The sequence below is a fragment of the Ornithorhynchus anatinus genome, chromosome 13 (genome assembly GCF_004115215.2).
Source record: "Ornithorhynchus anatinus isolate Pmale09 chromosome 13, mOrnAna1.pri.v4, whole genome shotgun sequence".
NCBI classification, from domain to species: Eukaryota; Metazoa; Chordata; class Mammalia; order Monotremata; family Ornithorhynchidae; genus Ornithorhynchus; species Ornithorhynchus anatinus.
Window position 1 is genome coordinate 32395897 of NC_041740.1, and position 18184 is coordinate 32414080.

Consider the following 18184-nt stretch of genomic DNA (forward strand, 5'->3'; position numbering starts at 1 on the left):
CCCAGCAAACAGGCCTGACATTATCCTAGGACATCAAACCCAGGGGTTAAGGAGCCCTGAAAATTGCAGGGCAGAGTCAGCTGAACAGAGGTGCCCCGTGGAGCTTTCTCTTGCTGGTCCTGCCTCTCCGATCCCACCCCTTACCCCCCCACTCACAAGCTAGGGTTCCCTCCCCGTCACCTGAAGAGATTCCTCCCCAGGGTGCTGGCTGGGCCCTAGCTCATTCTCCCATATCGAGCAGGGCTGAAAATGGAAACCATCAGCATCTGCCAGCGCTCTGCTCTGGGTTTAGCACTGGAAAGGAAAATCATTCCGCACTGTGTGTCGTCTTTTAAAAAAAAAAAAATGAAGGTTTTAAAAATAAATAAATAAAAGGAGTCCTCCTCCCTTCCAGTGCCTTTCATTAAGAGGGAACAGATGTGGGGGCCTCTCAGGGGCGCAGCTGGGGCAGGTCATATCAAATGCTGCGGTTCCTTTCTCGGCGGCGTCTCTCTTTCTCACTCGGTTCTCCCCCTCCCGCTCTCTCTTTTCAGCAATGAAATCGTGAGGAGCGACTTAAAGAAGCTGCCAGCGCTCCCCACCCAGGCCTTGAAGGAGCACCCTTCCCTGGCTTACTGGTAATCCATCCATTTCTCAACCTTTGCCCTTCTCATCTCCTGAGTCCTTCCCTTCCCCTGCTTGTCTGGGGCAAAGACGTACTCTCCCAGGCTTTTGGCGAGACAAAGAAAGTTTTCTGAGGAGAGTTTGCCCATAGGCCTCTGAGCTCTAGGGTGCCATCCCAAACAGGTCTGGAAAACGTGGCACCCTAAAACCGGATGGAGATGGGCGAGTGGGGTCTTTCCTCTTTCTAGAAGGCTGTGGTCTGCAGAGATAAAAGATATGGCATCGGTGACAGGCGCCATGAGGGTGGGGAGGGAGTGTTTCTGATGGGCTACTCAACTTTCCCTATGTGGGCCTTCTGTCCGATGGGTGGATGGGTGGGGTTGTGTTATGAGGCATGTGGGGACAGATGCTTCCTTACCCATAGGTTCCATGGAGCCACTCCTTGTCCTGGTGTTTCACACATCTCCTGGGTGACGGCTGTGTAACCTGGCCCCCTGCTTCATTTGCAGGACATTTGGCTGCTGATTCTGGGTGGATCTGAAATTGAAAAAGGCCCAAAGGTTCACTCCATCGTACAGACTTGATTAGGGTATTTGACTGTGTTGTATGACCTGCACAGACTTTCCTAACTCTTCCGGCATTGACAAGTGGTAGAAAAGAGCAGCCTCCTTTCCCCCAAGCCAACCAAAAAGAAAGAAAACAAAGCTGTGTGATCTTGGGCAAGTCACATAACTTCCTGTGCCTCAGTTTCCTCTTGGTAAATGGAGATAGAATACACGCTTTCCCTCCCTCCTAAACTGTAAACCCATGTGAGATGGGCACAGTGTCCTATCTGATTATCTTGTATGTATCTGGTGTTTAGCACAGTACCATTATTATTAATAACAATTATTAATAATGATAAATCCTTCCTTATTTAAGTAGAAGGGGAAGCTACTTTTGCCTGCACCTGCCCCCTACCCTGCCAAACCTTCTCTCTGCTCTTAGCAGCTTCCCACAGCCCTAAGAGAGTTAGACAGCAAGCATATTACTTAGTCTAGGCACTTTTTCTAGGCAACAAACTTGTTCTTTCAGTGCAGGTGGCTTCAAGAGGTTTCTTATCCTAAACTGGAGCATGACTTTATCGCTGCCTCAATGCCCTCCTGCCGAGAGGGTGATTTTGGCCAAGAGACAGCAGAGGGGAAAGATAGTGAGCTAGATGGGAGTTGGGGAAACTGAATTCTAAGCCCGACTGTCTTTTGGGTGGGTTTTTCCTCTGGCTTTGGGTAAAGTACTTAATCTCCCTGGGCCAGACTTACCTCTTCTCCCATGTCAAGCCAAGATGGCAAGACTGTCATACTGCCCTGCCTCTTGAGGACACAGCGATGAGGGGCCAGTGAATGTGGACTTGGTAATGTCTGAGGCTAGCTGGGTGACTGTGCTTAGCAAAATCTGCATGTTGGTTGAGGGGAGATGGGCCAAATCTGTTTCTTTAAGCCTGTGAGCTTTGAAGCGGCACGGTGTGGAATTGGCCTTTCCTCTCCCGGCTACCCTCCTACCCCTCTCCCTCCAGATTCTTCTGCACTCCAGACCATTTCACGTCTTTTTCTGGTCCTGTTCTGCTCCCCACTTGCTTTTCTGGGAGCCTCCCTCTGCCCCATCTGCCCGGTCCCCCCTCAGGGCACATGATCCTACGCTTCTAATAATAATAATAGGATTTGTTGAGCACTTACTATGTGCCAGGCATGGCACTAAGCGCTGGGGTAGATACAAGCAAATCGTATTGGATACAGTCCCTGTCCCATGTGGGGCACTCAGTCTCAATCCCCATTTTACAGATGGCACAGAGAACTGAAGTGACTTTCCAAGGTGACACAGCAGACAAGTGGTGGAGCCGGGATTAGAACCCATGACTGCCTAACTCCCAGGCCCGTGCTTTATCCAATATGCCAGCCCCCTCTCTCTGCCTCTGTCCCAGCCAAGCCCACCCCAGCCCTCTCTTTCCATTGCCCTTTTGGCTGACTGGTTGGCCAAGGGTCTTGCAGAGTGCCCCAGTTTGACCTGGTGGCCGGGGTGGGGGCATGCACCAGGAGAGTGATGTTCCCTGCCCATCCCTGGCCACCGTCCCAGGATTCAGCCCTGTCTCTGGGAGAATGGAGCCCAGCGGGAATGGTTCTCCGGGTGGTGCAGCTCTTTCCCACCACCCCACAATCCCCTCTCAACCTGCCCACTGTTGTACCCCAGTTGGGGGGTCAGTCATCCCCAGAAAACAGCACTGGGATTCCGGGATGGGACCAGTGACACAAGCCAAGTTTCCCTGGCATCGAAAAGCTTCCTCAGTCAACAGGGCTGCTCAATGCAGATGTGGCCCCATTTTCAGGAGAGCCCTAGAGGAGGGGTTAGATCTGGGAGGGAAATCCCAGAGGGAAGCCTGGATTCCTTCCCAGATTGGAGAGAGCTGCTACTCTCCACCAGGCTTAGAGAGCAGGGGACTAGAGTGAGCAGATCAGGTTTGAGCAGGCTAAAAACATAGTGGAAACTCTGTCACTTGTGCTAGCGTTTCTGCACATGCCGCCGCAAGGACATCCTGCCTTCCCTGTTCTCTCCTCCTCCCCCTTCCCCTCACTCTCCCTCACCATCTCCCTGTTTCCCCTCACTCCCTTCTGCTGCCTTGCTTCCTTCCTCCCCGTCTTCCTCCTCCTCTGTTCTATACATAAGGAAGCAGTGTGGCCTAATGGATAGAGGAATGGCCTGGGAGTCAGAAGAATCTGGATTTTTATCCTGGCTCCATGATTTCTCTTCTGTGTGACCTTGGGCAAGTCATTTCACTTCTCTGTGCCTCAATTACCTCGTCTGTAAAATGGAGATTAAGACTTTGAGCCCTATGTGGGACATGGCCTGAGTCCATCCTGATTATCTTGTATCTAATCCAGCACTTAATACAGTGCCTGACACATAGTAAGTGCTTAACAAATGTCACTTATTAAAAAAAAAATGACATGCTCTCTTATTCTCTGACTCTAATACTCCTGCCCTCCATTCTCTTGAACAAACCTGCCCCCATTCTCACACTCCCCCTTTAACACACCAACACACAGACAAAACCTTTGTCAGACCTGAGCTTTCTCATGCCCCTCTGCACTCTCAATTTCCCACATGCGTTCTTCTATTCCACACCCAAGTGCCACATTTGCAAGTAGGTACACACACACACACAAACACACACACACTCTCTCTCTCTCTCTCTCTCTTTCTTTGAGTTCACCCCATTGTTTCCCTTTCATCCACTGGTTCCCCTCTGTACACTCACCTAGCTCTTTGTTACTGTCTGCACAGATACTGTGCACCTCTGGAGAGGTGTGGGGAGGGAAAGAGGGTATGTTTTATCAGCAGGCCCATTCAGGCTCACAGCCCAGTTCCTGCATCAACAAGTCGGTGGCATGGAGTGCCCTGATAGCTTGTTGCTAATCAAGTGGGACTCTACCTTTTGATTCTTTCATTGGAGTTGGCAGGAGTTCAATATTCCAACCTGTTTATTTGGGTTGGTCTTAAGATAAAGCCTTAAGGGAGGGTGGAAAGATTGATTTTTTTAAAAGCATTTTTAAGATAGTATCTGAATCATGTAAAACACAAAATGGTCCCCAAAATATTTGTAGCCAAAGATTATATCCAATTGTTTTCCCTTTCAGACTGTCCCATTCCTTCTCCTCATTGGTCTCAGTCACCATCTAAGCCAAATTCATTCTAAATCCAAACCAAACCTCTCCCAAAATCAGGGCGTTAAACGTATGAAGGCCTCATGTTCCATCCTGGGCAATGCACAGACTCTGACTAGTATTAGGATGCTTGTCAAAAAGACAGGGAAGTTTGGAAGGACTGATGATGGCAGAAGCATGGGGCGTGATGGGCAAGGCAGGAGGAAAGAGAGACAGGCTCTCTGGGTGTTTGTCCCACCCGAACTTTTATGTTTTGGTGACTTTTCATGAAATCCCATTCAGGAGCAACCCTCCCACCATCACCCCCCACCACCACTGTCTATCCATTTTCCCATCTGTGAAATGGGGGCATTCTGGATCTTCCTCTTACGTAGAGGGGAGAAAGCAATCAGTCTAGAAAGTCCCTGGAAGGGGCTGTAGAAATGTTTGCTAGTAATGATGAGAGGCAATCCTTTCTATTTTACTTTTTTTAATAGTATTTCTTAAGTGCTTACTATGTGCCAGGCACTGCCTTAACCACTGGTGTTGACTGGTGAACAGGGTCAATGCCCACATAGGGCTCACAGTCTTAATCCCCATTTTACAGATGAAGTAACTGAGGCACAGAGAAGTGAACTGACTTTCTGAAGGTCACACAGCAGACAAGAGGTGGGGCTGGGATTAGAAAACCCAGGTCCTCTGACTTCCAGGCCATGCTGCTTCCCAACTTTTTCTCTTTTTCTTTAAAATCTCTTTCTCAGATTTTCTAGATCCTCTTCCTCCTCCTCCTGATTGTCCTGGAAGATTATCATGCTCATCCCAATGAACTCTGGGAGGAGGCTGGAGCTCAGAAAGGGAGGGACGGACTTGTCTGAGGTCAGGGTCAGAGCCAGTAGATTCTCCCTCCAGGGCTGGTCTAAGCCCCTGGGCACTGTCACAGTGTGTCCGCACACATATCCCCATAAGACGGATGAGGGTCCAGATGCGGCCAGACTTCAAAGTCATCTGCACCCTATCACTACTTTCCATTCCCATCCTCTTCCTTATGTGTGCTGATTCCCCCAGGGCCCGTCTCAGCTCCTCTGTCCCAGAGGGAAATCTCACTTGACCTGGTTTATTTAATGCCTGTTCAGAGCCAAGCCTATCAGTCAATCAATCAGTGTTATTTTTTGAGCAGTGGTATTTATTGAGCACTTACTGGTGCAGAGCACTTTACTAAGCACTTGGGAGAGAACCATACAACAGATTTGGTAGATGTGATCCCTACCCACAGAGGAGCTAACAATCTAATGAACAGAGAGGGGAAACAGCGGAGTATAAGGATATGTACAGAAGTGCTGTGGGGTGAGGATAAATATCACTGTGGATAAATATCTCTTCCAAATAAACAGAGCCCAAGCCTTGGTTGTTTTATTCTTATTCTCTGCCCTCCAAATAATCATACTTATTTTTTTTAAAGAGTGTGTATTCCTCTAATTCCATTACCACTGAAGAGACCTGAGAGCACTCGAGATGACCCTCACAAGATCCCTTTCTCCCTCTCTCCCCCATTCCCTGGCACTGAGGTTCCCCCACCTCATTTCAGGATGGAAGTGACTGTAGTTTGGGGTGATGGGGGAATGGAAGAGGAACCAGGAGAGGAGCGGCTATCTGGCCCAGCGGCCCCAGCCAGTAGGGGAGGGGAGGGGATTTGCACAGCTGTCAGGAACTGTGAGCCCCACAGCTGGCCAGGCAGGAAACTAACAGCTGAAAGGGGGATCAAAGTTTCTTTCTCTGAGCTCTGCCATTGCTTTTCCCATTCTGTGAATAATTGCCATCTTCTCCAGGCTCTCAAGGAGGTCGCTTTTTTATTTTTGTTTTCAATGGTGCTTAAGCATTCACTATATTGCAATCACTGTACTGAATGTTGGGATTCCTACAAGATAATCAGGTTGAACAGAGTTCCTGTCCCTTAGAGGCACATAGTTCATGTAGGAGGAAATAGGACTGAATCCCCATTTTTCAGAAGAGGAAGCTGAGGCACAGAGAAGTGAAGTGACTTGCCCAAAGTCACCCAGCAGATAGGTGACAGAGCCAGGATCAGAACCCAGGTCTGTGCTCTTTCCACTAGGCAATGCTGCTTCCTCCCACTAGTCTCCCCCCATGGGGGTCTCCTTCAGCTCCATTGAACTGGGGAGGAAGGAAATGACCATGTGTGTGATAACACTGGGTGGTCCCAAGCCTTAAGGCTGGGGCTTGGGGCTGCAAGGGAGTCTGATGCTGGGAGAGTCAGGCAGTTATGAGGGGCAGAGGAGGGAGTTTCAACACTTGCTCAATTCTGGCTATTATCCAAAAGGCCTTTCCTAGGTGTCTGTATCGAGTCTGCAAAATTCACCCCACACATGTGAACACACAGTTCTCCTGTCATGCGGGGGTTACCTTCTTGCAGCACCCCGTGCGGAGGGAAGCTCTAATTGTAGGCATCACCCTGGATCTGACGTCTCGGGCACAGCTGAATCTTCTGACACCGAGTCACATGGAATCCGGGTGGACCCACGGTGTCAGAAAATCGTGCCCCATTCTTGCCTGCCATGGTGTTCTATCCAAAGCACGAAGTGAACACACATATTCAGGGAGAACTCAGGGTCTGGGGATCATATCCTGTTTTTTTGGAAAAAGAGTGATTTCCTGCCTTGCAAGAATAAACAATTCCCATCCCTCGAGAAAGGGCCCTGGAGAAATAGAACCACAACGGCTCCTGCATCTCATAGTCCTCCTCCTCCTGCTGCTGATCCCCTTCCTTCCCCTCTTCCCCCTCCTCCTTCCCCCTTCTCCTCCTCCTCCTCTTCAGTGAGCAGCTGACCCCTTCCTTCCCCAGCCCCATTTTGGAGGGATGCCATTGTTGATGGAGTTGAGGAGACAGTGGAGAGTCATCCAGCATCCTGTGAGGATCTCAGAGTATTTTACAGCCATTGTCATGCTGTCATGCTGGCCCTCCCAAAACATGGAGGGGAGGGGAGAAAGTGAGGAAGGAAGGGAGGAGACTGATTTTTGTTTTCCTTCTTCTGTGGGTGATCACACTGTGGGAAAGTCCCCACATCAGGCCAGAATGCAGTGACGGGGACACAATTTACTGAGCTATAAGTGGAGAGCTTAGAACTTGGTCCTCTGAGACTTTAAAATGTGGAACAGTAGTCCAAGGGTTCGGGATAAAAGATAGAACTCCAAGAGTTTACAACTCAAACTCTGAGAGTTTAGAACTCAGTATTCCACAAGCTCATAATTTAGTGCTCCGAAAGCTTAGATTTTCATACTCTGAGAGCTGGGGACTCGATACTCCTTAGTGTAAATTCCTTCTCCCATAGGTTTAGATGCCACCAGACTTTTCCCCCTGAAAAACACTTCTATTTCTGGGATGCCAGATTATCGGAAAGATCCCTCAGAGAGGGAGAGGGAAAGAGGGACGGTGCTGGTGGTGGCGGTAATAGTAGTAATAGCATAGATTGAGGGCCCTCTAGGTGTGTTGTGCTGTATTAAGCCCTTGGAGCAGAGAAGGTGGAGCCAAGACGTTTCTAAACTAGGTCCTGTGTGCTCAATCACACTGTTCTTTCAAGGCCCTCTCTTTCGGCAGCCAAGATCAGTTTGTTCCATTTGGCCTCTCCCACTCCTTTTCCTCCGAACTAAAACTGTGGGATCTTTAAGTGTCTCCCAGTAAACCATAAGCTCTCCGAGGGCCATGAGAAGCAGAGTGGTCTAGTGAAAAGAGCATGGGCCTGTGAGTCAGAGGTCCTGGATTTTAATCCCAACTCCACCACTTCTCTCCTATGACCTTGGGAAAGTCACTTAACTTCTCTGTTCCACAATGATTTCATTTGTAAAATGAGGATTAAGACTATGTGCCCCATGAGGGACATGGGCTGTGTCCAACCTAATTAGCTTATATCTACCTCAGCTCTTAGGAAAGTGCTTGGCACATAGTAAGCACTTAACAAATATCATAAAAAGAGATCATGTCTTAATTCTTTTGTACCCCTCCAGGGCTTAGTACAGTGCACGCTATCGAGTAGGAGCTTAATAAATGGCAGTAGCTGATTAACTAATTTGCTCCTGATGAGGCAAGGCATTAGAGTAGGGAGGCAAGATGAAGAGAAGAAATGGGACAAGCGAAAGTGTCCATCCCAACTCTTTCCCCTGCAATTGGTAGCCCCCTCTTCCCACCCACCCTTCCCTCCCCAAGTTTCCCTCTCCCATGGCTGCACGCTCTCCCACTTTTCTGGCTCTTCTCCCCACAGTCCCCTGCAAGGAGAGCCCTTCTCACTCCCATTACCACCCCAGGTTTGAGGAAACCAGAGTCAACCTGGACTCCCAAGGAGAGGGCATTGTTTGGCTACCTGGAGCTGTCTGAACCTGTGAGTGGTGGCTCGGGGGACTGATCCAGATGTAGTAAGCAGCCTCTTCCTGGGTCTGTGCCATCATCAACCCAGGGACTGTCAGCTGTGATTCTCCCCCTCTAGACTGTAAGTCTGTGGGCAGAGATCATGTCTACCAACTCTATTGTATCATACTCTCCCAAGTGCTTAGTATAGTGCCCTGCATGCAGTAAACAGTAAATACGATTGATTGGCTGTAATGACCACATTCTGTTCTTTCTTTCCCTTTCCAGCGAGGACCGAGTGATAGAGCACTACAAGAAGCTCAATGGCCAGACCCGAGGCCAAGCGATCGTTAAGTAAGTCGGAAACCTTCCTCTCCCCTCCCTCCCCTTTCCAGCTACACACCATGATCACACTGATCACTTTTGTCTGTTTGGATAAGATCGAATGTCGGGCTGCAAATTCTCCAAGGGCCACATCTCTTTCAAGTAAATACTTTTCCCAGAAACCTACGTCTAAAAAGACTCATTGCAAAGATGAATTCAGCTGACTGACTCTCCTTCCCTGTATGTTTGTTTGTACATTGTCCGTGTCCCATTGTCTTGCAGCTACATGAGCATTGTAGAGTCTCTCCCGACCTATGGCGTCCATTACTATGCAGTGAAGGTAAGTTTCCCGGGCTGGGAAGGGAACTTAGTTGATAGTGTGAATTCTCCCCTTCCCATATACCCCCCAGTTTCCTTCCCTTCCTCACCCCCTATCCCCGCCAAAAATCCCCACTCAGCTGCAACCTGGCAGATTCGATTGGCTTTGGGTTCACTGGGGAGGTGGCATGCTCTTGGGCAAAGAGGTGAGGCAAGAGAGACCTGGGTGAGTCTGCTTTTCCAGGCCTCAATTTCCTTCCTTTGAGGGCTTCTTTGGGAGTGAGTGTACGAAGTCCTCCAGGGAAAGGCCTAGCCCAAAATAGTTGCAGAAAGGTTCCTGGTTCGATCCCAGGTTTGAGTAGGAGGTTCCTTTTAAGAGGCAATGTGGCCTAGTGGATAGAGCACAGGCCTGGGGGTCAGAAGGACCTGGGTTCTAATCCTGACTCCACCACTTCTCTGCTTTGTGATCTTAGACAACTCACTTAACTCCTCTGTGCCTCAGTTACCTTATCTGTAAAATGGGGATTAAGACTATGAGCACTCTTTGGGACAGGGATTGCGTCCAACCTGATTAGCTTGTATTTACCCCGTACTTAATACAGTGCTTTGACACATAGTGAGCGCTTAGCAAATACCATAAAAAAAACCCCAAAGAAAACAGAGAAGAAAACATCTCAAAAGCCATTGCCATTTTCCCCCATCAATTCACCTGCAGATTCAGGTCCAACCTCCAAGATCAGAGAATTCATGTATAGGGCTGGCCAGGGCCTTTAGAGTCCAGACTTCATCCAGATTTGGTCCACCATTGCAAGACTGCAGCCAAAACCATCCCATGGTGGGGCTCCCAAGCTAAACTGGTCATCCGTTCTAGTGCCTCCCACTGCAGGCAATTCAGAAATCCTTCCTACTTCAGCAAAAGCCTTTTTTGGTCCTCTTGCAGACTCAGAGGAGATGGAGGAAATCTGGTCCTGATCATTCATAAAATGATCCATTTTACCCCTGAGCTCGGCCTCAGGCTAAATGGTATTCGCCAAGTATTTGACCAGGCCTCCTGGCCAGACTCCTTTTGCAGGTGCCGTTAATGAGGTTGTTAACTTTGGTTAGGTGATTGGCCGAAAGTCACCCAGCCAGATGCAGGAGCAGAATTGAGCATAGGATATCCAGCCCCCAAGTTCCAAGGCTATTGCTTAGCTCACAATGATCAAGCCTGCTGGTAGAAGGCCTGGGAGCAATTAACTCCTCAAAGGCAAATGAATTGTTCCTCCTGGGAAAATAGGAAATTCCTACCTCTTTGGCTAAGCGGCCCAGCGGGCACCACCATTTTAATTGTGCATCCGGTCAGAGCGTAACCTATTTGCAATTTGCTTTGCCATTTGCTGCATAAAGGAAGGGCTATTTTAGTTCTGACAACCGGAAGATTCCTCCTGAAAATGAAACTCGATCTCATTTCTCTTTAAACTCTGGGATTGGTCCAAGTCAGTAGTAGAAGGGACAAGTGGCTGGAAGGCAGGAATCCCTGGGTTCCGATCCCAACTGATGGTCAAGGATGAAGGCTCAGATTTTCTTCATTAAAAGGGAGGGGAGAGAGCTGGCCTGCCTTCCTCCGTGAAGGGAGTTGGTTGGAAAGAACTTGAGCATGTGCTTTCTGGAGGCCAGCTGGACTAAACCTAGATTGAGGCTGTAGGAAGCAACTCTGACAGCCAGGGAGCTTAACAAAATACTGCTTTTAAGGCATACACTTTCTGCCTTCCAAAAAAACATTTTTCATCTACTTCTTGCTTCGCATGTCCAGGTTTCCAGATTGGTTAAAGGGGTTTTGACCCACTGAAACCTCAACTCGTTCCAGCCGGTTCTTCCTTAGCTCAAGGGCAGCATTCTCACAACTCTCACATTAAGGAAAACTCAACCTGTAGCTTTGACCTATTTTGACTCTGCAGGTGGGTCCAGTTTGTCAATCGCATTTATTGAGCGCTTACTGTGTGCCAAACACTGTACTAAACGCTTGGGAGAGTGCAATATATTATAATATTTTTATAATATATATCTGCCCACAATGAGCTTACAGTCTAGAGGGTCTTGAAGCAAGTCCTTTGATAACGTGACCTGCTGAGCCCAAACAGCCTGCTATCATTTGAAGAATGACCGGCAACTTTCTAAATGAAATCTAGTTACAGCACATGTTTTTGAGTATACTGATGAACAGCCTTGTAATAATTATTATAATTATGGTATATGTTAAGCACTTACTATGTAACATCATCAATGGAATTTATTGAGTGCTTACACTGTGCAGAACACTGTCAAGCACTTTTCTCAGCTCTGGGGTAGGTACAAGATACTCAATTTGGGGCTCACAGTCTAAGTAGGAGGGAGAATAGGGATTGAATCCCCATTTTACAGATGAAGAGACTGAGGCATAGAGAAGTGCTCACAGTCTAAGTAGGAGGGAGAATAAGTATTGAATCCCCATTTTACAGATGAAGAAACTGAGGCATAGAGAAGTGCTCACAGTCTAAGTAGGAGGGAGAATAAGTATTGAATCCCCATCCCCGATTAGACTGTAAGCCCGTCAAACGGCAGGGACTGTCTCTATCTGTTGCCGACTTGTTCATCCCAAGCGCTTAGTACAGTGCTCTGCACATAGTAAGCGCTCAATAAATACTATTGAATGAATGAATGAATGAATTTTACAGATGAAGAAACTGGGGCATAGAGAAGTGCTTTGTCCAAGGTCACAAAGCAGGCAAGTGACAGAACTGGATTAGAACCCAGGTCCTCTGACTCTCAAGACTATGCTCTTTCCACTATGCCCCGCTGCTTCTCACTGGAGTCTTGGGAATCCAAGTTTCTGTAGTGAAATGTATTGAGACCCCTGAATTTCACCATTTTATGTGTTTTGTGGGTGCCAGCTTGTAAGCCTTATGAGGACCGGGGTTGTGTCTGCTACTTCTATTATACTCCCCTAGGCACTTAGTATAATAAGACAGGGATAGTGTCTACTAACTCTAGTGAACTCACCCAAGTGAATAGTACAGTGCTCTACCCACAGTAGATTATCAATTCCTTGAGAGCAGGATTTATATTTACGTACTCTCTGTACTCTCCCAAGCACACAGTCCAGTATTCTGCTGAGAGTAAGTGCTCAATAAATGCTGTAGACTCTTTTCTAGTTCCGTGTAAGGGAGTCGAGGGGTAAAGGGCATTTTGAGCCAACAGTTTAAAATCACATGCCTTGGGAAGGCCCATTCTTGGGGTGGGCAAATGGGGGTCTTTTCCCAGTGTCTCCATCTCACTAGAGAAGGCCAATTAGTCCACTCTGATGCTCCAAACAAGTGAAGATGAGAAGCAGCACAGCCTGGTGGAAAGAGTATGGGCCTGGGAGTCAGAGGACCTACGTTCTAATCTCTGCTCTTCCATGTATCTGCTGTGCGACCTTGGGCAAATCATTCAATTTCTCTTTGCCTCAGTTACCTCATCAGTCAAATGGGGATTAAATCTTCCTCCTCCTACTTAGACTGTGAGCCCCATGCAGGACAGGAAATATGTGCAACCCGTTGAATGTGTATCTACCATCCGGCAACTGACCAGAACCAGGTCCCAGGTCCATCTGAGCCTGTCCAAATCCACGTTGTCCTGTTATCTAAAATTTCAGTTTCCTGAATCAACCAGTTTGATTGGTCAGTCTGCCTACTGCTGCATCATTGTCTCCCAAAATCTGTTGGGAGACCACAAGAAGTAAGGACTGGGCCATGGAGCTTTTACAGAAGATTCCTGACTTTCAGCACTTTAAATTGCTTCTTCTAACCATATCCCCAAATGGAGAGTTCTTTTTGTGGGGCAGGCACATTATTTGCATTGACTCTAACACCCTGCGTGGTGCTTAGCATACAGTAAACCCTCTATAATTCCCATCCCTAATAAATGAACTCACAGCTGAGCTGGAAAAATCCCCCTTTGCCTCTCGGGTCCCCTTCCTCTTCTCTGTTCCCCGAGATCATCAACCCCACTCTTTTATCTCTTAGGACAAGCAAGGAATTCCTTGGTGGTTAGGACTCAGCTACAAAGGCATCTTCCAGTACGACTACCATGACAAAGTGAAACCACGCAAGGTAAGGATGTCTGCCTTTGGGACGTTGGTTTTTCATTCATCCTGCGGGACAAATGGAGGAAACAGTGGGGTTTTGGGGAGGTGAGAGGGCTTCTTAGCCCCATTTGGAAGTAGCATGGCCTAGTAAAGAGAATACGGGCCAGGGAGTCAAAAGGACTGGCTTCTAATCCCAGCTCTACCAATTGTTTTCTGTGTGACCTTGGTCAAGTCACTTAACCTCTCTTTGCGTCAGTTTCCTCAACTGTAAAATGTGGTTATCTGGTCTCCCTCCTACTTGGACTGTGAACCCCATACAGGACAGAGATTGTGTCTGACCTAATTAACTTGTACCTTCCCGAGCACTTAAAAGTGTTTGACACAAAGTAGGAGCTTAACGAATTAAAAAAAAAAATCTGGATCCCAGTCATTTAGGAAAATACAGGGCATGGTATTTAAGAAAACTCAGAGTTCCTTCAGGATTTCTTGAGCAAATCACTCCCTGTTCCCCTGGAAGGAAACCTGTGTTTGAGTCATGGAATGGATTGACAGAGTAGCTGGCAAGGTGGCTGGACTTTGACGATCTGACCTACCCAATGCTGGACTGTTCAGGTGCCATACACCAGGAAAGCTGTGGGCCACCTTAAATCTTCTAATCTGTCATACCTCAAAATGTCCATTGTTTCATAAAGTATTGCCGCTGGGAGAGAGGGATGAGACTGGAAATTTGAAAGGAGAAAGTGGAGAAGCCTAAAGGAGAAAATGGAGTTGGAGAGACAGGGATGAATTTAGTAGTAATAGCATTTATTAGTAGTAATAGTATTAATTAAGCCCTTACTGTGTGCAGAGCACTCTACTAAGCACTGGAAAGAGTATGCAGCTGGGAATTCACCCTGGCCCTCGAAGGGCTCAAAATATATGGCTCTACCTGGGGAGAAATTTGAAAACATAGAGGAAAAATATGGGAGACAAAGGTTTACTGCTGCTGGGAGAGAGCAGCTGTCTGTCTTTGAGGCAAGGAACTCTCTGTAAAATCATTGTCAATCTATGAAAAAGCATTTGTAGGGAGGGTGGGAGGGCATGGTTCTAGGATTTTCTCTTTTTCCTTTTTCACTTTGCACCCATTGCCCAGTCAAAACAAATGGAAAAAGCAGATGGAAGCAGTTCTTGTCTGTCCGTCTCCCCCAATTAGACTGTAAGCCCATCAAAGGGCAGGGACTGTTTTTATCTGTTACCGATTTGTACATTCCAAGCGCTTGGTACAGTGCTCTGCACATAGTAAGCGCTCAATAAATACTATTTATTGAATGAATGAATATTTAAGGAGAAAGCTCACATTTGGGGGGAATGGAGAAAAGAAACCTGTTCAAACCCCCAATTTCCTATGAAAATACACCAAAACGACTCTTGCTTTCGAAGAGAGGTGGCAATGTTGATCTGTTAGGTCATGTTGGGTTCATTTCCAAACTTCTTTATCCATGAATGAGATTGTAACCCACACCGCCTATCTGAGCTTATCTCAAGTTTATCCAATTAGCATTTGACCATTGCCAATTTCTTTATTAAATGGAGAGGGTAAACTGACCTTGGCGGAGAGGGAGAGGAGAGGGGAGTTTTTGTCTGGTTCATCACTGAAGCAGTTGAATTCAAAGAAAGGAATCTGTTCAGGCGATGGATGAATTGCTCTCCAGGGAATAATTCCATTGGAATTCAGCTCTTCAGGGGGTTAGGAGCTATGAGTACTGTTATGTGATTGCCTTTGAAATCTCTCCAGGTCCCGTTTTTAGACTCCCAAAGAGAAGCTAGTTGTTTCATTCTTATTTTTCCCGCACCCTCTGTGTCTGTTTCTTGACTTCCTGTGTCTGCCTGTCTGTCTCACGCTGCCTCTGCTTTTTTCTCCATCTGTATTTCTTTATGTGTTTTTTTCCGTCTCTTTTTGTCACATCCAAATGCATGGGCAGGAAAACACACACACACACACCCCACTCCCCCCACCCTTCCCTCATTTCCCCCTACCTCCCTCTCCCCCCCCCACTCTCCCATCACACACCATTCATGCTTTTCTTGGCCTTTCAATCTTTTGAATACCACCAGTTACTGTAGCAAATGTGTGTTTATGTACTCCAACTTTCAGCTATCAGAGGAAATGGGGGAATAGGGAGAGAATGGGGCATTAAAAGCAATAGAATCCCAATTTTAGCCAAGAACTTTCAACTTTTTACTCAAGAATGTACTTAAAAGCAAAATGAACATATCTATTTCATTTTTTTTGCGATGCCTCTGCCTTCCTTCATAGTGTAAATCAAACAATCAAGTAATGATCTCTATGAAGTACTTAGTTTATGTGGACCATTGTACTTAACACTTGATAAAGTCCACTATCCTGGAGTTGCAGTGGCCCCAAACTTAGGCAAAGGAAGGGAGGAGGAAGAGGAGGAGGAGAAGCAAGTGACCAACTAATAGTGTTATTTAAGTGCTTACTATGTGCCAAGCACTGTACTAAGTGCTGGGGTGGATATGAGATGATCAGGTTCCACATGGGACTGTGAGCCTAAGAAGGAGGGAGAACAGGTATCAAATCCCCATTTTTGCAGATGAGGGAACCGAAGCACAGAGAAGTTAAGTGACTTGTCCAAGGTCACAGCTGGTAAATGAGGGAGGCGGGATTAGAACCCAGGCCCTCTGACTTACAGGCCTGAGCTCTTTCTTCCAGGCCATGCTGCTTCTCAACTGAATAAACATCGCTGGAAGACTCAGGGGTTGGCTGTAATTCAGGGGACCCATCCTGGTTCAGAGATTAGCAACACAAAGGATCTTCTGTTAGGGACTGTAATCCCCCCTCCTCCTCTGGATTCCTCATCCCCACTGGAAGTCCAGTGTTGTGGCTGGGGACTGGAAGTGCAGCACTGTGACTGAGGCCTGAGCCTGCACTGTTGCTAGGTCCTCAAGGCCAATGTTTCTTGCACTTAAGATGGCCCGGTTTCCCTGTTCTGGGACCTCCCAGGTCCCAAAATTGATTTGCCGTTGAAGTTGCGCCTCAGCGAGGGAAAAACCACCCAGAATTGTCAATCTGGTGGGGGTCTTCAGAAACTCTGGGAGACTTTGTGTATGAGTGCTGGATGCAAGAGTGTTCTGTGAAGGAGGTCAAATCATCAGGGGCTCTCTCCCCTCGTGGTTTCTTCAAGCGTGTAGGAAAAGGAATTTGGTTAGTTAAGCTTTCAGCTGCTTGGAAAACCTTGCTGGGATGGGATCTGGAAGCAGAACGACAATAATAATAATAATGTTGGGATTTGTTAAGCGCTTACTATGTGCTTACACTGTTCTAAGCGCTGGGGTAGATACAGGGTAATCAGGTTGCCCCACATGAGGCTCACAATCTTCATCCCCATTTTACAGATGAGGGAACTGAGGCATAGAGAAGTTAAGTGACTTGCCCACAGTCACACAGCTGACAAGTGGCAGGGCTGGGATTCGAACCCATGGCCTCTGACTCCCAAGCCCAGGCTCTTTTCCACTGAGCCACACTGCTTCCCATCAACAGACTGAGTCTTTTGTGGGTTTCCCTGCCATCATGAGCCTCATTTGGCTCCTCCTTAACTCACTGGTTTGACCTGTGACTGTCAGAGACAGAACAACCCAGCTGATGGGCTGAGACAGCATTGAGTGCTAGAGTCTCTCTCTGCCTGGTGTGGATATATCCTCTTTTTTAAAAAACTGCTGTTTGTTGAGCACTTAATATCTGCCAGGTACTCTACTAAGTTCTTGGGTAGATACAAGATAATCAGGTTGGATACAGTCTCTGTCCCACGTAGGGCTTGCAGTCTTGATCCCCATTTTATAGATGAGGTAACTGAAGCACAGAGAAGTTAAAGGACTTGTCCATGATCACACAGAAGACAAGAGGAGGAGCTGGGATTAGAACCCAGAGCCGCCTTAATCCCAGGCCCATGTCCTATTCACTAGGCTACGCTGCTTCTCTTTCCTAAACTGAAAAGGAGCTGTTAGCAGAAAGGGAAGAGAGGCATATTAAGCACCTAATGTTCATACAAATCATTTGCATTCCCAATGTTTGCCTTCCCTGTGACCTGTGGCATCCCTGGATTAGCATTCCCTGCCATCTAGCATCCTCATCCCCACCATGGTCTTCAATCCAGAAACTTCCAAGACCAGGCTATTCAGGGAAAGTCCACGACCAGGACTGGACCTTCCTCCCCGCATGAAGTTCAGAGGACTGATCTAACCCAAACCCAGGATGGATGGGGGTAGAACCAGACCTTCCAGGGACAAAACTGGAGACTCAGCCTTCGGGGAAGTAGCCCAGATGGAAACAGCAGTGGGGAATTCCCTTAGCTAAGCCCAGCTCAGCAATGGCTGCGCAGAGAAGTCCATCTTTGCTCCCCTGGATGGGGTTGGCTCTGAAGCTGGCCCCGGGGAGCAGAGGCATCTCCAGAAACTTCCAACTGAGCTACCGTGGCGACAGCCCGGAAAGGTGCCACAAGAGCAGAGAGTGCTTGCATTTGAGCCACCACCAGAGAAGAAGCAAGTGGGTCTCTGCTGGCCATCTGGGGCCATTCCCATCCCCTTTGAGGAGCTAACGGCGGCCTATGCTCTGGGCATTTTGGGCAGCTCAAGCGAACAGTTAACACGGCTGTGGTGGCCAAGCTTTTGCGGAAGGGAATCTACTCAAGTGTTTCCATCTGGACCACAGATAGATGGAGGCGCAAGTGTCAGGACCCGGTATTAAGAGTGAGTGGAGTTTGCTGCCGAGGACAGAACTTAGCGGGGAACTCGGCTGCTTGGATGCTGAGGGTCCAACCAGGAGAGGGT

The 18184-nt window shown here is 47.8% G+C and overlaps 1 protein-coding gene across 2 annotated transcripts in view; it reads left to right on the forward strand.

Annotated features, from left to right (window-relative positions):
• The window catches only part of FRMD4A (FERM domain containing 4A), a 250340-nt gene that overhangs the window by 164466 nt on the left and 67690 nt on the right, over positions 1 to 18184 (forward strand). For both annotated transcript variants that reach the window (XM_039913901.1, XM_029077375.2), the window contains exons 8-11: positions 534 to 617; positions 8920 to 8985; positions 9238 to 9295; positions 13296 to 13382. In XM_039913901.1, coding sequence (XP_039769835.1) covers positions 534 to 617; positions 8920 to 8985; positions 9238 to 9295; positions 13296 to 13382 — 295 coding nt within the window. The remainder of the gene's footprint in view (positions 1 to 533; positions 618 to 8919; positions 8986 to 9237; positions 9296 to 13295; positions 13383 to 18184) is intronic.